This window comes from Bombina bombina, chromosome 2, assembly GCF_027579735.1.
Source record: "Bombina bombina isolate aBomBom1 chromosome 2, aBomBom1.pri, whole genome shotgun sequence".
In the NCBI taxonomy this organism is placed as follows: Eukaryota; Metazoa; Chordata; class Amphibia; order Anura; family Bombinatoridae; genus Bombina; species Bombina bombina.
Genome location: NC_069500.1, coordinates 2,021,058 through 2,046,460, shown reverse-complemented (window position 1 = coordinate 2,046,460; position 25,403 = coordinate 2,021,058). Strand labels below are relative to the sequence as shown.

General features: G+C 46.7%; 1 protein-coding gene across 1 annotated transcript in view; it reads left to right on the top strand.

Annotated features, from left to right (window-relative positions):
* TLN1 (talin 1) overlaps positions 1–25,403 on the top strand; it is a gene marked incomplete in the record, with an annotated part of 895,533 nt that overhangs the window by 589,614 nt on the left and 280,516 nt on the right. Inside the window, 3 exon segments of the mRNA XM_053700951.1 lie at positions 8,167–8,289; positions 8,370–8,513; positions 8,590–8,751. Of these exon segments, the coding sequence (XP_053556926.1) occupies positions 8,167–8,289; positions 8,370–8,513; positions 8,590–8,751 (429 nt within the window).

Below are 25,403 nucleotides of genomic sequence, written 5' to 3'. Positions count from 1 at the left end.
GCTTCATGCCGTGTGTGACATAGTGCGCTTCATGCCGTGTGTGTGTGACATAGTGCGCTTCATGCCGTGTGTGTGTGTGACATAGTGCGCTTCATGCCGTGTGTGTGTGACATAGTGCGCTTCATGCCCTGTGTGTGTGACATTCATGCCGTGTGTGTGTGTGTGTGTAACATAGTGCGCTTCATGCCCTGTGTGTGTGACATTCATGCCGTGTGTGTGTAACATAGTGCGCTTCATGCCCTGTGTGTGTGACATTCATGCCGTGTGTGTGTAACATAGTGCGCTTCATGCCGTGTGTGTGTGACATAGTGCGCTTCATGCCGTGTGTGTGTGACATAGTGCGCTTCATGCCCTGTGTGTGTGACATTCATGCCGTGTGTGTGTGTGTGACATAGTGCGCTTCATGCCCTGTGTGTGTGACATTCATGCCGTGTGTGTGTGTGTGTAACATAGTGCGCTTCATGCCCTGTGTGTGTGTGACATAGTGCGCTTCATGCCGTGTGTGTGTGACATAGTGCGCTTCATGCCGTGTGTGTGTGACATTCATGCCGTGTGTGTGTGTGTGACATAGTGCGCTTCATGCCGTGTGTGTGTGACATAGTGCGCTTCATGCCGTGTGTGTGTGAAATAGTGCGCTTCATGCCGTGTGTGTGTGACATAGTGCGCTTCATGCCGTGTGTGTGTGACATAGTGCGCTTCATGCCCTGTGTGTGTGACATTCATGCCGTGTGTGTGTGTAACATAGTGCGCTTCATGCCGTGTGTGACATAGTGCGCTTCATGCCGTGTGTGTGTGACATAGTGCGCTTCATGCCGTGTGTGTGTGTGACATAGTGCGCTTCATGCCGTGTGTGTGTGACATAGTGCGCTTCATGCCCTGTGTGTGTGACATTCATGCCGTGTGTGTGTGTGTGTGTAACATAGTGCGCTTCATGCCCTGTGTGTGTGACATTCATGCCGTGTGTGTGTAACATAGTGCGCTTCATGCCCTGTGTGTGTGACATTCATGCCGTGTGTGTGTAACATAGTGCGCTTCATGCCGTGTGTGTGTGACATAGTGCGCTTCATGCCGTGTGTGTGTGACATAGTGCGCTTCATGCCCTGTGTGTGTGACATTCATGCCGTGTGTGTGTGTGTGACATAGTGCGCTTCATGCCCTGTGTGTGTGACATTCATGCCGTGTGTGTGTGTGTGTAACATAGTGCGCTTCATGCCCTGTGTGTGTGTGACATAGTGCGCTTCATGCCGTGTGTGTGTGACATAGTGCGCTTCATGCCGTGTGTGTGTGACATTCATGCCGTGTGTGTGTGTGTGACATAGTGCGCTTCATGCCGTGTGTGTGTGACATAGTGCGCTTCATGCCGTGTGTGTGTGAAATAGTGCGCTTCATGCCGTGTGTGTGTGACATAGTGCGCTTCATGCCGTGTGTGTGTGACATAGTGCGCTTCATGCCCTGTGTGTGTGACATTCATGCCGTGTGTGTGTGTGTAACATAGTGCGCTTCATGCCGTGTGTGACATAGTGCGCTTCATGCCGTGTGTGTGTGACAGTGCGCTTCATGCCCTGTGTGTGTGACATTCATGCCGTGTGTGTGTGTGTAACATAGTACGCTTCATGCCGTGTGTGTGTGTGACATAGTGCGCTTCATGCCGTGTGTGTGTGACATAGTGCGCTTCATGCCGTGTGTGTGTGACATAGTGCGCTTCATGCCGTGTGTGTGACATAGTGCGCTTCATGCCCTGTGTGTGTGACATTCATGCCGTGTGTGTGTGTAACATAGTGCGCTTCATGCCCTGTGTGTGTGACATTCATGCCGTGTGTGTGTGTGTGTGACATAGTGCGCTTCATGCCCTGTGTGTGTGACATTCATGCCGTGTGTGTGTAACATAGTGCGCTTCATGCCGTGTGTGTGTAACATAGTGCGCTTCATGCCCTGTGTGTGTGACATTCATGCCGTGTGTGTGTAACATAGTGCGCTTCATGCCGTGTGTGTGTGACATAGTGCGCTTCATGCCCTGTGTGTGTGACATTCATGCCGTGTGTGTGTGTGTAACATAGTGCGCTTCATGCCGTGTGTGTGTGTGTGACATAGTGCGCTTCATGCCGTGTGTGTGTAACATAGTGCGCTTCATGCCGTGTGTGTGTGACATAGTGCGCTTCATGCCCTGTGTGTGTGACATTCATGCCGTGTGTGTGTGTGTGTGTGTAACATAGTGCGCTTCATGCCGTGTGTGTGTGACATAGTGCGCTTCATGCCGTGTGTGTGTGACATAGTGCGCTTCATGCCCTGTGTGTGTGACATTCATGCCGTGTGTGTGTGTAACATAGTGCGCTTCATGCCGTGTGTGACATAGTGCGCTTCATGCCGTGTGTGTGTGACATAGTGCGCTTCATGCCGTGTGTGTGTGTGACATAGTGCGCTTCATGCCGTGTGTGTGTGACATAGTGCGCTTCATGCCCTGTGTGTGTGACATTCATGCCGTGTGTGTGTAACATAGTGCGCTTCATGCCGTGTGTGTGTGACATTCATGCCGTGTGTGTGTAACATAGTGCGCTTCATGCCCTGTGTGTGTGACATTCATGCCGTGTGTGTGTAACATAGTGCGCTTCATGCCGTGTGTGTGTGACATAGTGCGCTTCATGCCGTGTGTGTGTGACATAGTGCGCTTCATGCCCTGTGTGTGTGACATTCATGCCGTGTGTGTGTGTGTGACATAGTGCGCTTCATGCCCTGTGTGTGTGACATTCATGCCGTGTGTGTGTGTGTGTAACATAGTGCGCTTCATGCCCTGTGTGTGTGTGACATAGTGCGCTTCATGCCGTGTGTGTGTGACATAGTGCGCTTCATGCCGTGTGTGTGTGACATTCATGCCGTGTGTGTGTGTGTGACATAGTGCGCTTCATGCCGTGTGTGTGTGACATAGTGCGCTTCATGCCGTGTGTGTGTGAAATAGTGCGCTTCATGCCGTGTGTGTGTGACATAGTGCGCTTCATGCCGTGTGTGTGTGACATAGTGCGCTTCATGCCCTGTGTGTGTGACATTCATGCCGTGTGTGTGTGTGTAACATAGTGCGCTTCATGCCGTGTGTGACATAGTGCGCTTCATGCCGTGTGTGTGTGACAGTGCGCTTCATGCCCTGTGTGTGTGACATTCATGCCGTGTGTGTGTGTGTAACATAGTACGCTTCATGCCGTGTGTGTGTGTGACAGTGCGCTTCATGCCCTGTGTGTGTGACATTCATGCCGTGTGTGTGTGTGTAACATAGTGCGCTTCATGCCGTGTGTGTGTGTAACATAGTGCGCTTCATGCCGTGTGTGTGTGACATAGTGCGCTTCATGCCGTGTGTGTGTGACATAGTGTGCTTCATGCCGTGTGTGTGTAACATAGTGCGCTTCATGCCGTGTGTGTGTGACATAGTGCGCTTCATGCCGTGTGTGTGTGACATAGTGCGCTTCATGCCGTGTGTGTGTGACATAGTGCGCTTCATGCCGTGTGTGTGTGACATAGTGCGCTTCATGCCGTGTGTGTGTGTGACATAGTGCGCTTCATGCCGTGTGTGTGTGACATAGTGCGCTTCATGCCCTGTGTGTGTGACATTCATGCCGTGTGTGTGTGTGTGTGTAACATAGTGCGCTTCATGCCCTGTGTGTGTGACATTCATGCCGTGTGTGTGTAACATAGTGCGCTTCATGCCCTGTGTGTGTGACATTCATGCCGTGTGTGTGTAACATAGTGCGCTTCATGCCGTGTGTGTGTGACATAGTGCGCTTCATGCCCTGTGTGTGTGACATTCATGCCGTGTGTGTGTAACATAGTGCGCTTCATGCCGTGTGTGTGTGACATAGTGCGCTTCATGCCGTGTGTGTGTGACATAGTGCGCTTCATGCCCTGTGTGTGTGACATAGTGCGCTTCATGCCGTGTGTGTGTGACATAGTGCGCTTCATGCCGTGTGTGTGTGACATAGTGCGCTTCATGCCCTGTGTGTGTGACATAGTGCGCTTCATGCCCTGTGTGTGTGACATTCATGCCGTGTGTGTGTGTAACATAGTGCGCTTCATGCCGTGTGTGTGTGTGACATAGTGCGCTTCATGCCGTGTGTGTGTGTGTGACATAGTGCGCTTCATGCCGTGTGTGTGTGACATAGTGCGCTTCATGCCGTGTGTGTGTGTGTGACATAGTGCGCTTGATGCCGTGTGTGTGTAACATAGTGCGCTTGATGCCGTGTGTGTGTAACATAGTGCGCTTCATGCCCTGTGTGTGTGACATAGTGCGCTTCATGCCGTGTGTGTGAGTAACATAGTGCGTTTCATGCCGTGTGTGTGTGTGTAACATAGTGCGCTTCATGCCGTGTGTGTGTAACATAGTGCGCTTCATGCCCTGTGTGTGTGACATTCATGCCGTGTGTGTGTGTGTGTAACATAGTGCGCTTCATGCCGTGTGTGTGTGACATAGTGCGCTTCATGCCATGTGTGTGTGTGTGACATAGTGCGCTTCATGCCCTATGTGTGTGACATTCATGCCGTGTGTGTGTGTGTAACATAGTGCGCTTCATGCCGTGTGTGTGTGTGACATAGTGCGCTTCATGCCCTGTGTGTGTGTAACATAGTGCGCTTCATGCCGTGTGTGTGTGTGTGACATAGTGCGCTTCATGCCGTGTGTGTGTGTGTGTAACATAGTGCGCTTCATGCCGTGTGTGTGTGTGTAACATAGTGCGCTTCATGCCGTGTGTGTGTGTGTGACATAGTGCGCTTCATGCCGTGTGTGTGTGTGTAACATAGTGCGCTTCATGCCGTGTGTGTGTGTGTAACATAGTGCGCTTCATGCCGTGTGTGTGTGACATAGTGCGCTTCATGCCATGTGTGTGTGTGTAACATAGTGCGCTTCATGCCCTGTGTGTGTGACATTCATGCCGTGTGTGTGTGTGTGTAACATAGTGCGCTTCATGCCGTGTGTGTGTGTAACATAGTGCGCTTCATGCCGTGTGTGTGTGTAACATAGTGCGCTTCATGCCGTGTGTGTGACATAGTGCGCTTCATGCCGTGTGTGTGTGACATAGTGCGCTTCATGCCCTGTGTGTGTGACATAGTGCGCTTCATGCCCTATGTATGTGACATTCATGCCGTGTGTGTGTGTAACATAGTGCGCTTCATGCTTTGTGTGTGTGACATAGTGCGCTTCATGCCATGTGTGTGTGTGTAACATAGTGCGCTTCATGCCGTGTGTGTGTGTAACATAGTGCGCTTCATGCCCTGTGTGTGTGACATAGTGCGCTTCATGCCGTGTGTGTGTAACATAGTGCGCTTCATGCCGTGTGTGTGTGACATAGTGCGCTTCATGCCATGTGTGTGTGTGTAACATAGTGCGCTTCATGCCCTATGTGTGTGTAACATAGTGCGCTTCATGCCGTGTGTGTGTGACATAGTGCGCTTCATGCCATGTGTGTGTGTGTAACATAGTGCGCTTCATGCCATGTGTGTGTGTGTAACATAGTGCGCTTCATGCCCTATGTGTGTGTAACATAGTGCGCTTCATGCCGTGTGTGTGTGACATAGTGCGCTTCATGCCATGTGTGTGTGTGACATAGTGCGCTTCATGCCCTGTGTGTGTAACATAGTGCGCTTCATGCCGTGTGTGTGTGACATAGTGCGCTTCATGCCATGTGTGTGTGTAACATAGTGCGCTTCATGCCGTGTGTGTGTGACATAGTGCGCTTCATGCCATGTGTGTGTGTGACATAGTGCGCTTCATGCCCCGTGTGTGTGTGTAACATAGTGCGCTTCATGCCCTGTGTGTGTGTGACATAGTGCGCTTCATGCCCTGTGTGTGTGTGTAACATAGTGCGCTTCATGCCGTGTGTGTGTGACATAGTGCGCTTCATGCCCTGTGTGTGTGTGACATAGTGCGCTTCATGCCGTGTGTGTGTGTGTGTGTGTGTGACATAGTGCGCTTCATGCCGTGTGTGTGTGTAACATAGTGCGCTTCATGCCGTGTGTGTGTAACATAGTGCGCTTCATGCCGTGTGTGTGTGTGTGTAACATAGTGCGCTTCATGCCGTGTGTGTGTGTGTGTAACATAATGCGCTTCATGCCGTGTGTGTGTGTGTGTAACATAGTGCGCTTCATGCCCTGTGTGTGTGACATTCATGCCGTGTGTGTGTGACATTCATGCCGTGTGTGTGTGTAACATAGTGCGCTTCATGCCGTGTGTGTGTGACATAGTGCGCTTCATGCCCTATGTGTGTGACATTCATGCCGTGTGTGTGTGACATAGTGCGCTTCATGCCGTGTGTGTGTGTGTGTAACATAGTGCGCTTCATGCCGTGTGTGTGTGACATAGTGCGCTTCATGCCGTGTGTGTGTGACATACTGCGCTTCATGCCCTGTGTGTGTGACATAGTGCGCTTCATGCCCTGTGTGTGACATAGTGCGCTTCATGCCCTGTGTGTGTGTGACATAGTGCGCTTCATGCCCTGTGTGTGTGACATAGTGCGCTTCATGCCCTGTGTTTGTGACATAGTGCGCTTCATGCCCTGTGTGTGTGACATAGTGCGCTTCATGCCCTGTGTGTGACATAGTGCGCTTCATGCCCTGTGTGTGTGTGACATAGTGCGCTTCATGCCCTGTGTGTGTGTGACATAGTGCGCTTCATGCCCTGTGTGTGTGACACAGTAGGCTTCATGCCCTGTGTGTGTGACACAGTGGCCTTCATGCCCTGTGTGTGTGACACAGTGGCCTTCATGCCCTGTGTGTGTGACACAGTGCGCTTCATGCCCTGTGTGTGTGACACAGTGCGCTTCATGCCCTGTGTGTGTGACACAGTGCGCTTCATGCCCTGTGTGTGTGACACAGTGGGCTTCATGCCCTGTGTGTGACACAGTGGGCTTCATGCCCTGTGTGTGTGACACAGTGGGCTTCATGCCCTGTGTGTGTGACACAGTGGGCTTCATGCCCTGTGTGTGTGACACAGTGGGCTTCATGCCCTGTGTGTGTGACACAGTGGGCTTCATGCCCTGTGTGTGTGACACAGTGGGCTTCATGCCCTGTGTGTGTGACACAGTGGGCTTCATGCCCTGTGTGTGTGACACAGTGCGCTTCATGCCCTGTGTGTGTGACACAGTGCGCTTCATGCCCTGTGTGTGTGACACAGTGGGCTTCATGCCCTGTGTGTGTGACACAGTGGGCTTCATGCCCTGTGTGTGTGACACAGTGGGCTTCATGCCCTGTGTGTGTGACACAGTGGGCTTCATGCCCTGTGTGTGTGACACAGTGGGCTTCATGCCCTGTGTGTGTGACACAGTGGGCTTCATGCCCTGTGTGTGTGACACAGTGGGCTTCATGCCCTGTGTGTGTGACACAGTGGGCTTCATGACCTGTGTGTGTGACACAGTGGGCTTCATGCCCTGTGTGTGTGACACAGTGGGCTTCATGCCCTGTGTGTGTGACACAGTGGGCTTCATGCCCTGTGTGTGTGACACAGTGGGCTTCATGCCCTGTGTGTGTGACACAGTGGGCTTCATGCCCTGTGTGTGTGACACAGTGGGCTTCATGCCCTGTGTGTGTGAGCGTGCATTGCTCCGTGTCTTGTGCCTTGTGTGTGCCGTAATGCCTAGTTGTGAGCGTGCATCGCTCCATGTCTTGTGCCTTGTGTGTGCCGTAATGCCTAGTTGTGAGCGTGCATCGCTCCATGTCTTGTGCCTTGTGTGTGCCGTAATGCCTAGTTGTGAGCGTGCATCGCTCCGTGTCTTGTGCCTTGTGTGTGCCGTAATGCCTAGTTGTGAGCGTGCATCGCTCCATGTCTTGTGCCTTGTGTGTGCCGTAATGCCTAGTTGTGAGCGTGCATTGCTCCATGTCTTGTGCCTTGTGTGTGCCGTAATGCCTAGTTGTGAGCGTGCATTGCTCCATGTCTTGTGCCTTGTGTGTGCCGTAATGCCTAGTTGTGAGCGTGCATCGCTCCATGTCTTGTGCCTTGTGTGTGCCGTAATGCCTAGTTGTGAGCGTGCATTGCTCCATGTCTTGTGCCTTGTGTGTGCCGTAATGCCTAGTTGTGAGCGTGCATTGCTCCGTGTCTTGTGCCTTGTGTGGGAGCGTGCAACTTGTATGTCTCCTGTCTGGTGGGTGTATGTGTCTTGTACACTGTTATATTGTGACATTGTGATTTGTTGTCAGGTCCTTGGAGAATCAATGGCTGGTATCTCTCAGCATGCTAAGATGAGCAACCTGCCTGAGTTTGGTGAATCTGTGAGTGCTGCATCTAAGGCACTGTGTGGTTTGACTGAGGCAGCAGCGCAGGTAAGATACAAATAGGCTCATTATTTCCCTGCACTAATGGCATGCTGTCACTGCCCTCACTGCATTTGCTTTCCTTACAGGCAGCATATCTGGTAGGTGTGTCTGACCCCAACAGTCGAGCTGGCCAGCAGGGCCTTGTAGATCCCACACAGTTTGCCAGAGCTAATCAGGCCATACAAATGGCATGTCAGAACTTGGGAGACCCGGCTTGCACCCAGTCACAGGTAAATGTTGGTCCAAGTGTGTCTGGCACCTTGCCCCCACCGTTATTGTATACTTATGGATTTTGTTTTCTTCTAGGTACTTTCAGCTGCCACTATTGTGGCAAAACACACCTCCGGACTCTGCAATGCTTGCCGCTTGGCCTCCACCCACACCTCCAACCCAGTTGCCAAGAGGCAATTTGTTCAGTCAGCAAAAGAAGTAGCAAACAGCACTGCCAACCTGGTGAAGACAATCAAGGTAAGACAACATGGTGCCATCTTTGGTAGATGTAATTGCATCACTTTTGTCACCTCAAGGTGTATAATGCAGATAACCCAAATTTTAGGTGTCTATATGAGTCAAGAAGTCTGGCACAGGGGCACATGGACCTTATTCCATGTTTCTGTGTAAATGAGGCTATATTAAATGTGTGTATTGCTGATTTATTGGCTTTTGTCCTGTAACCCACAAGGCCTTAAACCAGTACTGGCTGGTAATAAACAAATGACATTACATATCTAATGCACACCAAGCCTGGTAATGGCACCTCAGATTTTTTTTTATTTATATCAAGTTGGGGGGAGCTATCGACCTTCAGAGGATTCATCCGCCCCATCTGTTATCTTCTTTGACTTTCACCAACAGCTCCTCCTTTTCTCTTACAATTAACATCCACCATGGCCCCTATCAGGTTCTCCTAAAATAAATCTTCATCAAGGTCTCCTTTTGAGTCTCCCACTAGACACTTCCACCATCAGGTTCTACAAGAAGCCTCCTCCAAGACTTTCATTTAGTTCTTCGTGGAAACTCAACGTTTCCCACATCAGTTTCTTTTATAAGGAACCTACACCATGGCCCCTAGCATGTCCTTCTGCAAGGAACCTACACCATGGCTCCCATCATGTCTTCCTACAAGGAACCTACACCATGGCCCCCATTGTGTCCCCCTACAAGAAACCTACACCATGACCCCCATTGTGTCCCCCCTACAAGAAACCTACACCATGACCCCCATCGTGTCCCCCTACAAGAGACCTACACCATGACCCCCATCGTGTCCCACTACAAGAGACCTACACCATGACCCCCATCGTGTCCCCCTACAAGAGACCTACACCATGACCCCCATCTTGTCCCCCTACAAGAGACCTACACCATGACCCCCATCGTGTCCCCCTACAAGAGACCTACACCATGACCCCCATCTTGTCCCCCTACAAGAGACCTACACCATGACCTCCATTGTGTCCCCCTACAAGAGACCTACACCATGTCCCCCATCATGCCCCCCTATAAGAAACCTACACCATGGCCCCTCTCATTTCCCCCTACAAGAAACCTTCACCATAGCCCCATTGTGCCCCCCTAACAAGAAACTTCGACCCTGGCCCCCATTAGGTTCTCCTAGAGGGAGCCTGCACCATGATGCCAGTCAGGTACTCCTAGGTTCTCCTTGCTCAGTGTGCCTAGAGGGATATGGCTGCACCTCACTGACAAAGCCCACAATAGGCCGAATTGTACGTCTGGGGTTTTGCCGTTTCTCTTGTTCAGAGAAGGATTGCTTGTGTTTGCGGGACTGGACTGCATTGTTAAGTCAGGATCAGATGGATACACTACAGGAAAGTTCTTCTTGGTGAAAGGCATATGTTAAGCAAAAAGAGGCTGCTTCTTGGGTGGTAATTAGCCATAGAAGAAGCTATTATACTATTGTTCATTCCCAGGTTAAGTGTTTTTCTTTTTATGTATACTCCAAGAAGTAGCTTGCAATCATGGCCCCTATCTGGTTCTCCCTGAATCTAGGAAAGGACCCTGAAGTAGAAGGTCCTTCCTCAGAGGCAACTTCCAAGGGGGAAGGGACGACATCTTCACCAGATTCACGAACCCGATTATGCGAGGCCAGGCTGGGGCTATTAGAATCACTGACACACTCTCCTGTTTTATACAAGCTATCTCTCAAGGAATAAGGACAAACAGAGAAAACAGGTACACAAGACCAAAGTTTGAAGGAACCGCCAGAGTGTTGATCAGTGCTGCTTGCAAATCTCTTGACCTTGACTCATTTTTTTGGAAACTTGGCGTTTAGACAAGACGCCATCAGATCCAACTCCGGAACTCCCCACCTGAGAGTTATCATTGAGAATATTTCTGGATGAAGGGCCCATTACCCTGGATGAAAAGTCCGCCTGCTCAGTTAATCCGCTTCCCAGTTGTCCACTCCTGGGATGTGGATAGCAGAAAGACCCCCCCACTGAAGTATGCAAGTCACCTCCTTCATAGCTAAGGAGCTCCAAGTTGGTGGTTGATATATGCCAATGAAGGGATGTTGTCCGATTGGAATCTGATAAACCAGACCAAACTCAGTTGAGGCCAAGCTGTCAGTGCATTGAAGATTGCTCTCAACTCTAGGATATTTATTGGGAGGGAACACTCCTCCTGAGTCCAAAGTCCCTGAGCTTGTAAGGAATCCCTAACTGCTACCCAGCCCGATTGTGGTCACAATCTCCCAAGATGGGCTCAGGAAGCATATGCCTTGGGACAGATGATCCTGGGAAATACACCAGGACAGAGAGTCTCTCGTCTGGTTTTCCAAGAATATCCTCTGAGAGAGGTCCGAGTGGTCTCCGTTCCATTGTCTGAGCATGCATAACTGTAGAGGTTTCAGATGGAAACGAGCAAAAGGAATAATTTCCATGGAAGCCACCATTAGACCAATTACTTCCATACACCGAGCCACTGACGGACGTACAGAGGACTGAAGTGACAAGCAGCAAGAAGCTTGGTTTTTCTGACCTCCGTCAAGAAAATCTTCATGGAGATTGAGTCTATGATCATCCCCCAAAAAACATACATATTTGGCACTAAGGAACACTTTTCCAGATTCACCTTCCACCCTTGGGAGCGGAGAATCGACAACAGAGAATCCGTATGAGATCTTGCTAAATAAAAAGATGGAGCCTGAACCAAGATATCGTCCAGGTACAGAGCCAACACTATTCCCTGAGATCTGGCCACTGCCAGAAGAGCCCCTAGAACCTTTGTAAAAATTTGAAGGGCAGTGGCAAGGCCGAAAGGAAGGGCTACAAATTGAGTGTTTGTGCAGAAAGGCAAACCTCAGAAATTTGAAATGTTCCTTTCAGGTCGATGGTAGTCATGAATTGACCCTCCTGAACCAAAGGGAGAATAGAACGAATAGTCTCCATTTTGAAGGACAGAACCTTGAGAAATGTGTTGAGACATTTGATGGGACTAAAATGGGACGAAAAGTTCTCTCCTCCTTGGGAACCACAAATGGGTTGGAATAAAATCCTTGACCTTATTCTGCCAGAGGAACTGGAATAATTACTCCTAGATAAGCGAGGTCCTTTACACAGTTTAAGAATGCCTCTCTCTTTAACTGCTTTGCAGATAATCTTGATAGGAGAAATCTGCCTCTGGGAGGACAAGATTTGAATTATATTCTGTATCCCTGGGAGACTACTTCCACTGCCCAAGAATCTGGGACATCGCAAATTCAAGCCTGCTGAAAGAAGTAAAGCCTGCCCCCCACCTGATCCCTGGCTGGATCGCGGGTGGACCCTTCATGCTGATTTAGACTCAGAAGAAGGCTTCTTGGATTGCCTACCCTTATTCCAAGGTTGGGTAGATCTCCAGGAGGTTTTGGATTGCTCCTGTTTGGAAGAAGAGAAGGATTTATGTCCCTTGAAGTTGCGAAAGGAACGGAAATTAGGTTTCTGGCGACCCTTAGTTCTACTCTTCTTGTAATCTGGCAAAAAGGCTCCCTTTCCACCAGTAACCGTGGAAATGATTTGAGCCAGACCATGACCAAATAAAGTTTTGCCCTTAAAAGGCAGAGACAGAAGCTTAGACTTGGATGTTACATCAGCAGGCCAAGATGTTAGCCACAGGGCTCTGCGAGATAGAATGGCAAAGCTAGAAACCTTTGCCCCCAGGCGAACAACTTGCATGCTGGCATCACAGATAAAAGTATTAACCCGCTTTGAAGCCTTAATCCTATCCTGGATCTCCTCTATTGTTGTTTCTTCTGAAATCAAATCGGACAAGGAATCACACCAATAAGAGGCCGCTTCAGCAACTGTTGCAATACTAGCCACAGGTTGCCATTGTAGACCCTGGTGTAGGAACATCTTTCTTAAGTAACCTTCCAGTTTCTTATCCATAGGGTCCTTAAAAGAGGAACTATCCTCTACTTTAGGAATAGTGAGCCAAAGATCTTGCACAGTTCGCAACAGGAAACATCTTTTTAAAAACAGGAGACAGGGGTAAAAGGAACCCCCGGCTTCTCCTATTCCTGAGCTATAATGTCAGACATGCAATCTGGAATAGGAAATATTTCCACAGATTTGGGTTTGACATCAAATACTCTGTTAAGCTTATTAGCCTTTTTAGGAGTCTGTTTTAGACTCAGTCCTCCAAAGTAGCTAGAACCTCTTTTAAAAGTAAACGGAGGTGGTCAAGCTTAAAGCTAAAATTTACCTCCTCCTGAGTCTGCTGTACTAGCCACAGCAGATTCCGAATCAGAGATCTCCCCCTCAGAAGCCACAGAGGAGTGATCCTCCTCAGATAACTGGGATAGACTGACTAAGGCAGCCTGGGCGGGATCAGAACTACTAGATTTAGATATGTTCTTGGATTTTCTCTTTCTCTTACCAGCAATAGGTAAGGCACTCAAAGCTGCAGAGACTACAGAAGTCAATAGCGCAGCAAAATCACCTGGTAAACATACTGCCCCAGGAACAGATTGAGAGGAACCGCAGGGCACTGCTTGTGAAACTGCTAAATCTTTGGACATTTGAAGAGAAAGTTGAGGCATGGCACGGACAACATTATCCTGGGAGACAGATGGCTCTGAGAAGGAATCTTTATTTTTTTACATTAACATTTTATTTAAGCATGTGGAACAAAACTGCACATGAGGAATAATTTGAGCCTCCAAGCAATACAAACACTTCCCAAAAGATAAAGCTAAATTTTCATAAGAGTCCATGATGCTAATAAAGCTTCCCACAGTAATCAAATATGAAAAAGATGGGTACAAAATAAACTGAAAATAAAACCCAACGTATATAGAGCAATAGACTGCTGCACTAAATTGCAGAGTAAAACTAACTAAATAAAACTTAATTTAGCAAAAGTAAAATGAGTCTAGTAAAGAAAAACCCTCAAAAAAGTTGCACCGCTATAACCTCAGCCTAGCCGAGGAGACTTACCACTCCGGTGACCAGGAGGTCCCACTAGTAACCCGGATGAAAATGCTGCAATAAGTATTAGAGCCAAAAAAAGACAATCTATATAGTCAAACACCTTATCCGACAATAAGAAGCTGAAATTAAGCTCCACTATCCAAGCCGGTAGTATAATGAAGGCTGTAGAGCGGAAGAGCAGAGCGTGATCACGTGAGCGCTACAGAGGGGGAAAAAAACTAACTGTGCCACTAAAGAGAAAAGCATGCGAGTTCCGTTGCACTGCTTACATTAAAAATTATAAGAGCCTTAAAGGAATCGTAAACACTATTCTAACATCGTTTACTAACCATTAGTTTGTCACTGAATCAATTTCCAATCCTATTTTCGTCTTATGTAGTCTATGTAAAATATAAAGATAATCTATAATTTACCACTATGTTCGCCACAATCCCCCGCCAGCCCCCCTCGCAGCAATAAATCATTATCTCTGACATGTCCAATGAAAATGCCAGAGTTTTTTGAGCCCTTCACTAGGGCACGTTTCTCCCTCACATATGTTCACATCTCACAAATACACTACATGCACGTTTTCTTCTTAAATGGAAAGAGTCCACAGCTGCATTCATTACGTTTGGGAAATAAGAACCTGGCCACCAGGAGGATGCAAAGACACCCCAGCCAAAGGCTTAAATACTCCTCCCACTTCCCTCATCCCCCAGCCATTCTTTGCCTTTTGTCCCAGGAAGTTGTCAGAAGTTTTTTCTTTTTATTATTTTATTTTTTCTATATTAATGTTTCTTATGGAGGGTGCTACTCTTCAACAAGAAACGGGAGTTTTAAGTAGTCCTTTCAGTCTCTCGTGTGAAGGCTTGGGCGAAAGTGAGAGACCGGAGATGCAGTGGGAGCTTCCCCTGTGACACCATCCCGGCTCGTATTTTTCAGCTCCCTCTCAGCACTTGGCATTGTCGAACTTTGCTTTGCTACCTGCTGTCCTCTCAAGTCCATGGCAGAGGTGATGCTACTATTTGTCACACATGATGGGCCGTGTTCCTGTTCCACGGTGTGGATTCTGGTAGGATTGTTTCATTTACCTTCTCTGATTGCACTGTAACGCATTTGTTAGGTAAAATTATCTTATCTTAGAATCAAGGGTTAATATCTCCTGAGTGGGATTATTGAACAGGGTTTTTTTTTCTTTAAATCATGTTTTTATTATGTGATTTAACCTGCTTATGTGTAGTGTTTTTCTGGCTCATGGCTTGGAACATATAGGCTTTCAAAGTGACGCGACCCTACGGTTGGGCACGCTTTTTATTTTGGACTGTATGGTTTACCTGGTGACCGGGCGTTTTACGACCGTGTCTCCCATTTCTGCATTCCTGTCTGTGTGGCGTCTGAGTAATAGTCTGCTGCGGTCATGTTATCAGGAGGTGGTGAGTGCCCCAGTCATTGGGGGTGTCTGGTGCCGTTTTTATTTTGGTTTTATAGTCCACTTTAAGTATCCAACTATGGAAGATACTGATGTTGAAGCGGGTCAACTTTCTGGGTCAGACTCCTCGTCCTGTAATGAGTGTGAATCGGACCCTTGGACACGGGTCCATCAGTTATGTTCCTCAGGCCATTCTAGAGCTCCTTGTTCCTCGAGCTCGGGGATTCAAGAGACTGCTGAGCCTTCCGCCTTGGATGGCCCTGTCCTCCGGGAGGCGAGTTTCCTACCGCTCCTTTCTAATACTACACATGCGGGTAACCCAAGTTATGTCTTTCCCTCCTCGGATGGGAGTCTGTTCTCCCCGGAAGTGGTGGCGCATTTTCGTTTCTACATCCTTTTGATGCTGGCTCGACTGCATCAAGTCGAGCCCAGATGTTTGTTCGCGATTGTGCTTGTGCCCGATTATCCCGGGTCTCTCGGCCCTGGGAGGACATAGGCAGCTCCCTGAGGGAGTAACCTTTCCAGAGTGCTGTGTTTTTCATTACAGGCGGGCTCGCCTTAGTGTCTTCCTCAGACACTTTTTCTGGTTACTGGGGGACCCTACCCTTATGGGTTATGGGACTCGTAGCTTTTTCTTTGAATGAGACAACCTTGTTAGACATGGGTGGAATGGTATAATCTCGTCTACGTCTTGTTATTGAGATCCTTCCCAGTTTTGTAGAACAGGTTTTCCATTAGGCGGGTACTGCAGGCCTTCTGTTCATTTTTTGGGCGTTAACTTTCGGGTTGCCTGTTTTAATTTTGTCCGGTAGGATGATTTTTGTTTTCCTTATAATAGTTCCTGTGTGAACTTTTTTTTCTGGGATCGATGCTCGTGGTTTTACGTTTATTGAAGTTGTTAGGAACACGTTAGTTCCATGTTAATCTGTTAAATATTTTCTGCCTCTCTCTGAGAGTAGAATAGTCTGCTTGGCAGTGGTAACCCTGTTGCGGGCTGGCCCTGCTTGGATTCAGTTCTGCTGTCACGCGACTTTTCAGACACATGGCGACTATCGGCCTAGTTGGTAGGGGCGCCAATTTCTCACAATAATGTTTGTGTTATTTTGCTTCTAGTTAAGCATTTACCAGGACTCTCGGGTCCGAGTGGGAGTGTTTCGATTTTTTATAACTATCTCTGAGGACTGGTCAGCGAAAATGCTGTGTCTCTCTCCGTTGTTCCTGCTTTTTGGGGATCTGGAGTATTTCTTCCAAGTGGTGCGAAGGATAGAGGCCCTAGCGTCTTTTTGTCCGCCCGTCAGGGTGGCTTTTAGCCTTTTGGAGGCTTTGGAATTTGTCTTTTTAGGACTTGTTCCGTTGGGGGTCTCTGGTTTTGCGACCTTCTGGACTATCTCTGTTTCTCCTTGGGGACAGGTCACCTTCGGTGATCTGGTTTCCCTTTGGGAATTATTTTGTTCCTTTTAAGGACATCTGACAGTGTAGTTTGGCGATCTATAGGTCCTAATGACCTTTCTCATGCGGTTTAGGGATTGCTGCTTAAGTGGCACCCGCAACCACATATGGTTTATCCTGAGGGGTATAGAGTCCTGCAGTGTTCTGTGGGTAGATTGTCCTCACTGTCCCCTTGTTTCTGGGGTCCGTGACTAGCTGGAAGGCTAGATCAGAATGCTATCCTCTGAAGGTGCTCGACATTGGTCTCTTGTCGGTGGCATTCCTGCTTCACGGGGGATGGTTGCAAGGGCAAGGTTTCTTTTTAAAGACACGATGAGTCCACAGATTTCATCCTTGTGGGATTACTCCTCCTGGTCAGCACGAGGCAAAGAGCACCACAGCAGAGCTGTATATATAGCTCCTCCCTTCCCTCCCACTCCAGTCATTCTCTTTGCCTGTGTTAGTGATAGGAAGAGGTAAAGTGAGGTGTTAGTTTAGATTCTTCAATCAAGAGTTTATTTTAAAATGGTACCAGTGAGTGCTATTTTATTAAGGGTGTAGCCGTATTCCTTGTCAGCCTCTAGAGTAGAGCTACAGGTGGCTTTAAAGCAATGGGAACTGGTGGGACTCACTGCGCCTCCCATACTGAGTGCTGCCCTTCTTATGATGGTCTTAGCAGATATTAACTAAGGCCCTATCTGTGTCCACAGGGCTAGGAGAGGGAGAAGACCTCTGGATCCTGTGAGAACTATCATGCTGTCGAACAGCAGCAATGTAAGTGTAGTCTTTATTTCTGGGCAATATAGATATCTCAGAATCGACAATGCACTTATATTTTTCATTGTGGGGGAGATGGGGTCTCTTTAAGGAAGGCCTTACCTATTGAGCAGCTAGTGGTGTCACATAATTCATGATAACTGATGCTGTTTACTCAATTTTACCATGACTGGGGGACTTGGACTCTTTCCAAAAAGTAAGAGAGCTCTCCTGTCAGTCACTGGATTTAGATATGGGCAATGACGCTGGGGCTATAATGACCGGAGCTTTCATTCAATCAGGAAGGTTCCGGTACAGGGCTTTACATTGTCTATGTTTTGTTTGCAAGTGATTAGATAACGTTAGCGGAGCAACGCAGTACTTATTTTTTACTTTCTATGTGGCTGGATGGTTTTGAGTACCGCCCACAAAGGGCGGGGTTAACTTTGGCGCGCTCTAAGAGAAGCTGCGCAGTGTTTTCTGTTCCGGAGTTCCGCCGCTCCAGTGACCTGCATCGCATAGCAAGCTACTAAGACCGCATGGTTAGATAAGCTGGCAGTCTTTAGTATCAGTGTCAGGATCGGGAGTCTTGCTAGCCTGGTCGGTGTACTGTGGGGGCAGGTAGGCACCTCAGCAGAGCTGTTGAGGCGAAGAGGTGTTATTTTTTTCTATCTAAGATATTGCATTGAAACTGATTGTACAATTTTTCAGTGCAGAAAAATGATAGACGTTTTACTTTTAAAGGCACAGTATCCGGTTAAGTTTCAGAACAAACGGTTATATTTGTTTGCACACTTATATTTTTCTTGGGCCATAAATTATAATTACATCATTTAAAGGAGCCAAGACCAATTTTTTTTTCTTGCTGTTTATCATGGATTCAGAAGATATCCAGAATGTTACGTGTTCCATGTGTTTGAATGCCAATGTGGAACCTCCTGTTACTTTTTGTCCATCATGTGTTGAAAGGGCCTTACACTATAGAGATCAAATTGTATTTGATAAAAGGTTGCCCAAAACTGATGCTTCTCAGGAATCTACCGATGAGATGCAGAGTATGCCGCAGCTTTCTCCCTAAGCGTCACAGCCCTTAACACCTGCTCAAGCGGTGCCAAGTACTTCTTCAGTTTCTACTGCGGTCACGTTAAAGGACATAGCTGCATCTACACTTTCTGATGCGTTATCATAATTTCTGATGCGTTATCATAATTTCTGATGCGTTTTCTGCCTTTCCCATATTTTAAGGCCAGCGCAAAAGGAAGGAAAATCATGTGGTCAATGCAGCTTCTGATATGCTGGCGATCTCAGAGGTACCCTCCCAGGGCTCTGAATTGGAGGGTATGGAGGTCCTATCTGAAGGTGAACTTTCTGATTCAGGAAGTGCCTTACCACTGACGGATTCAGAAGTGGTTTCTTTCAGGTTCAAACTTGAACACCTCAGTTTATTATTGAGGGAGGTTTTGGTGACTCAGGACGACTGTGGTTCCTCCAGAGAAATTGAGTAAGCTGGACAGATACCTAGAAGTCCCTTCTTATTCTGATGTTTTTCCTGTTCCCAAGAGAACTTCAGAGATTATTGCCAAGGAATGGGAGAGACCAGGTATACAGGAGGGGTGTGGGTTTAAGGAGTGAGTGGCGCAATTCAATGCTTATACCCTTATGTTTTTGATTGAACAGAGATGATTACAGAATAGAATTTAGTAAAATGACCAGGTAATATGACAAAAGAATCTTTTTAGTTGCTATTTTATTTTATCAAAAAAATATATATACATATACATTTAAAATACACATTAAAACCATATATATGTCTTTACTTCAAAAATGTGGGGTATACGAAAGGCCCTGTATATAGTGTGTAATTATGTTTAGTTGTTGGGTCTTTATGCAGTTTCAATGGTTGTACTATTTATTTCTAGGTTGATATATTTGGCTGATATATTTTGCTCCGTTGTGCGGGGAATCTAAGTGTAAACAGCTAATTTAAGAGTTTGTACCTAGTACATAGAATACCTAGTTCAATTTCCTAAGATAGTCTAGAAACACGAAAGATAATTATCTTTCACACAGGAACTATTATAAGGAAAACAAAAATCATCCTTATACTGGTCGGCCGACACTTTACAAAAAGGTATATTTAAAAGTATTTCTTCTGTTAAGTGTGATCAGTCCACGGGTCATCATTACTTCTGGGATATTACTCCTCCCCAACAGGAAGTGCAAGAGGATTCACCCAGCAGAGCTGCATATAGCTCCTCCCCTCTACGTCACTCCCAGTCATTCTCTTGCACCCAACGACTAGATAGGATGTGTGAGAGGACTATGGTGATTATACTTAGTTTTATATCTTCAATCAAAAGTTTGTTATTTTAAAATAGCACCGGAGTGTGTTATTACCTCTCTGGCAGAGTTTGAAGAAGAATCTACCAGAGTTTTTGCTATGATTTTAGCCGGAGTAGTTAAGATCATATTGCTGTTTCTCGGCCATCTGAGGAGAGGTAAACTTCAGATCAGGGGACAGCGGGCAGATGAATCTGCATAGAGGTATGTAGCAGCTTTTATTTTCTGACAATGGAATTGATGAGAAAATCCTGCCATACCGATATAATGTCATGTATGTATACTTTCACTTCAGTATTCTGGGGAATGGTACTTCACTAGAATTACACTGTAAGAATTACATAAAGCTGTTTAATAACTAGAAATTATGTTTAACGTTTTTGCTGGAATGTAAAATCGTTTTCATTTGCTGAGGTACTGAGTGAATAAATGTTTGGGCACTATTTTTCCACTTGGCAGTTGCTTAATCTTTTTTCTGACAGTTTCTGTTCTCTCTCACTGCTGTGTGTGAGGGGGAGGGGCCGTTTTTTGGCGCTTTTGCTACGCATCAAATATTTCAGTCAGTAGCTCATTGTATTTCCTGCATGATCCGGTTCATCTCTACAGAGCTCAGGGGTCTTCAAAACTTATTTTGAGGGAGGTAATTTCTCTCAGCAGAGCTGTGAGAATTATAGTTGACTGAGATAAAAAACGTTTATTCTGTAATTTGTTTCCTGCTTTCAGAATTTGTTATCTTTGCTAATGGGATTAAACCTTTGCTAAAGTTGTGTTGTTTACACTATAACTGTTTTCAATTTATTAATTTTCAACTGTCATAGATCTTCTGTGCTTCTTAAAGGCACAGTACGTTTTTAATATTATTCTAATTGAATTGTATTCCAAGTTGCAAGTTTATTTGCTAGTGTGTTAAACATGTCTGATTCAGAGGATGATACCTGTGTCATTTGTTGCAATGCCAAAGTGGAGCCCAATAGAAATGTATGTACTAACTGTATTGATGCTACTTTAAATAAAAGTCAATCTGTACAAATTGAACAAATTACACCAAACAACGAGGGGAGAGTTATGCCGACTAACTCGCCTCACTTGTCAGTACCTGCATCTCCCGATCGGGAGGTGCGTGATATTGTAGCGCCGAGTACATCTGGGCGGCCATTACAAATCACATTACAGGATATGGCTACTGTTATGACTGAAGTTTTGGCTAAATTACCAGAACTAAGAGGTAAGCGTGATCACTCTGGGGTGAGAACAGAGTGCGCTGATAATATTAGGGCCATGTCAGACACTGCGTCACAGGTGGCAAAACATGAGGACGGAGAACTTCATTCTGTGGGTGACGGTTCTGATCCAAACAGACTGGATTCAGATATTTCAAATTTTAAATTTAAACTGGAAAACCTCTGTGTATTACTAGGGGAGGTGTTAGCGGCTCTGAATGATTGTAACACAGTTGCAATACCAGAGAAAATGTGTAGGTTGGATAAATATTTTGCGGTACCGGCGAGTACTGAGGTTTTTCCTATACCTAAGAGACTTACTGAAATTGTTACTAAGGAGTGGGATAGACCCGGTGTGCCGTTCTCACCCCCTCCGATATTTAGAAAAATGTTTCCAATAGACGCCACCACACGGGACTTATGGCAAACGGTCCCTAAGGTGGAGGGAGCAGTTTCTACTTTAGCTAAGAGTACCACTATCCCGGTGGAGGATAGCTGTGCTTTTTCAGATCCAATGGATAAAAAATTAGAGGGTTACCTTAAGAAAATGTTTGTTCAACAAGGTTTTATATTGCAACCCCTTGCATGCATTGCGCCGATCACGGCTGCAGCGGCATTCTGGATTGAGTCTCTGGAAGAGAACATTAGTTCAGCTACTCTGGACGACATTACGGACAGGCTTAGAGTCCTTAAACTAGCTAATTCATTCATTTCGGAGGCCGTAGTACATCTTACTAAACTTACGGCGAAGAATTCAGGATTCGCCATTCAGGCACGCAGGGCGCTGTGGCTAAAATCCTGGTCAGCTGATGTTACTTCTAAGTCTAAATTGCTTAATATACCTTTCAAAGGGCAGACCTTATTCGGGCCCGGGTTGAAAGAGATTATCGCTGACATTACAGGAGGTAAAGGCCATGCCCTGCCTCAGGACAAAGCCAAAGCTAAGGCTAGACAGTCTAATTTTCGTTCCTTTCGTAATTTCAAAGCTGGAGCAGCATCAACTTCCTCTGCACCAAGACAGGAAAGAGCTGTTGCTCGCTACAGACAAGGCTGGAAACCTAACCAGTCCTGGAACAAGGGCAAGCAGACCAGGAAACCTGCTGCTGCCCCTAAAACAGCATGAATTGAGGGCCCCCGATCCGGGATCGGATCTAGTGGGGGGCAGACTTTCTCTCTTCGCCCAGGCTTGGGCAAGAGATGTCCAGGATCCCTGGGCGCTAGAGATAATATCTCAGGGATACCTTCTGGACTTCAAATACTCTCCTCCAAGAGAGAGATTTCATCTGTCAAGGTTGTCAACAATCCAGACAAAGAAAGAGGCGTTTCTACGCTGCGTACAAGAGCTCTTGTTAATGGGAGTAATCCATCCTGTTCCACGATCGGAACAGGGACAGGGGTTTTACTCAAATCTGTTTGTGGTTCCCAAAAAAGAGGGAACTTTCAGACCAATCCTGGACTTAAAGATCCTAAACAAATTCCTAAGAGTTCCATCGTTCAAGATGGAGACTATTCGGACAATTTTACCTATGATCCAAGAGGGTCAGTACATGACCACTGTAGATTTAAAAGATGCCTACCTTCACATACCGATTCACAAAGATCATTACCGGTACCTAAGGTTTGCCTTCCTAGACAGGCATTACCAGTTTGTGGCTCTTCCATTCGGATTGGCTACAGCTCCAAGAATCTTCACAAAGGTTCTGGGTGCTCTTCTGGCGGTACTAAGACCGCGGGGAATCTCGGTAGCTCCATACCTAGACGACATTCTGATTCAAGCTTTCAAACTGCCAAGTCTCATACAGAGTTAGTACTGGCATTTCTAAGGTCACATGGATGGAAGGTGAACGAAAAGAAAAGTTCACTCGTTCCACTCACAAGAGTTCCCTTCCTGGGGACTCTTATAGATTCTGTAGAAATGAAGATTTACCTGACAGAGGACAGGCTAACAAGACTTCAAAGTGCTTGCCGCACCCTTCATTCCATTCAACACCCGTCAGTGGCTCAATGCATGGAGGTAATCGGCTTAATGGTAGCGGCAATGGACATAGTACCCTTTGCACGCTTACACCTCAGACCACTGCAACTGTGCATGCTAAGTCAGTGGAATGGGGATTACTCAGACTTATCCCCTTCTCTGAATCTGGATCAAGAGACCAGAAATTCTCTTCTATGGTGGCTTTCTCGGCCACATCTGTCCAGGGGGATGCCATTCAGCAGACCAGACTGGACAATTGTAACAACAGACTCCAGCCTTCTAGGTTGGGGTGCCGTCTGGAATTCTCTGAAGGCTCAGGGACAATGGAGTCTGGAGGAGAGTCTCCTGCCAATAAACATTCTGGAATTGAGAGCAGTTCTCAATGCCCTCCTGGCTTGGCCCCAGTTGACAACTCGGGGGTTCATCAGGTTTCAGTCGGACAACATCACGACTGTAGCTTACATCAACCATCAGGGAGGGACAAGAAGCTCCCTAGCTATGATGGAAGTATCAAAGATAATTCGCTGGGCAGAGTCTCACTCTTACCACCTGTCAGCAATCCACATCCCGGGAGTGGAGAACTGGGAGGCGGATTTCTTAAGTCGTCAGACTTTTCATCCGGGGGAGTGGGAACTCCATCCGGAGGTCTTTGCCCAAATACTTCGACGTTGGGGCAAACCAGAGATAGATCTCATGGCGTCTCGACAGAACGCCAAGCTTCCTCGTTACGGGTCCAGATCCAGGGATCCAGGAGCAGTCCTGATAGATGCCCTGACAGCACCTTGGGACTTCAGGATGGCTTACGTGTTTCCACCCTTCCCGATGCTTCCTCGATTGATTGCCAGAATCAAACAAGAGAGAGCATCCGTGATTCTAATAGCTCCTGCGTGGCCACGCAGGACTTGGTATGCAGACCTGGTGGACATGTCATCCTGTCCACCTTGGTCTCTACCTCTGAAACAGGACCTTCTGATACAGGGTCCCTTCAAACATCAAAATCTAACTTCTCTGAAGCTGACTGCTTGGAAATGGAACGCTTGATTTTATCAAGACGTGGGTTTTCCGAGTCAGTTATTGATACCTTAATACAGGCTAGGAAGCCTGTTACCAGAAAGATTTACCATAAGATATGGCGTAAATACCTATATTGGTGTGAATCCAAAGGTTACTCTTGGAGTAAGGTTAGGATTCCTAGGATATTGTCTTTTCTACAAGAAGGTTTAGAAAAGGGTTTATCTGCTAGTTCATTAAAGGGACAGATCTCAGCTCTGTCCATTCTGTTACACAAACGTCTGTCAGAAGTTCCTGACGTCCAGGCTTTTTGTCAGGCTTTGGCCAGGATTAAGCCTGTGTTTAAAACTGTTGCTCCACCATGGAGTTTAAACCTTGTTCTTAATGTTTTACAGGGCGTTCCGTTTGAACCCCTTCATTCCATTGATATAAAGTTGTTATCTTGGAAAGTTCTATTTTTAATGGCTATTTCCTCGGCTCGAAGAGTCTCTGAATTATCAGCCTTACATTGTGATTCTCCTTATTTGATTTTTCATTCGGATAAGGTAGTTCTGCGTACTAAACCTGGGTTCTTACCTAAGGTGGTTACTAACAGGAATATCAATCAAGAGATTGTTGTTCCTTCCTTGTGCCCAAATCCTTCTTCGAAGAAGGAACGTCTACTGCACAACCTGGATGTAGTCCGTGCTCTAAAATTTTACTTACAGGCAACTAAGGAATTTCGACAAACGTCTTCTCTGTTTGTCGTTTACTCTGGGCAGAGGAGAGGTCAAAAAGCTTCTGCTACCTCTCTTTCTTTTTGGCTTCGTAGCATAATTCGTTTAGCTTATGAGACTGCTGGACAGCAGCCTCCTGAAAGAATTACAGCTCATTCTACTAGAGCTGTGGCTTCCACTTGGGCCTTCAAGAATGAGGCCTCTGTTGAACAGATTTGCAAGGCTGCAACTTGGTCTTCGCTTCATACTTTTTCCAAATTTTACAAATTTGACACTTTTGCTTCATCGGAGGCTATTTTTGGGAGAAAGGTTCTTCAGGCAGTGGTTCCTTCTGTATAAAGAGCCTGCCTATCCCTCCCGTCATCCGTGTACTTTTGCTTTGGTATTGGTATCCCAGAAGTAATGATGACCCGTGGACTGATCACACTTAACAGAAGAAAACATAATTTATGCTTACCTGATAAATTCCTTTCTTCTGTAGTGTGATCAGTCCACGGCCCGCCCTGTTTTTAAGGCAGGTAAATATTTTTTAATTTATACTCCAGTCACCACTTCACCCTTGGCTTTTCCTTTCTCGTTGGTCCTTGGTCGAATGACTGGGAGTGACGTAGAGGGGAGGAGCTATATGCAGCTCTGCTGGGTGAATCCTCTTGCACTTCCTGTTGGGGAGGAGTAATATCCCAGAAGTAATGATGACCCGTGGACTGATCACACTACAGAAGAAAGGAATTTATCAGGTAAGCATAAATTATGTTTTTTTTTCAAAAAAACCCAAAGTTTGGGAAAAATACTTTTAAATATACCTTTAAATATACCTTTTTGTAAAGTGTC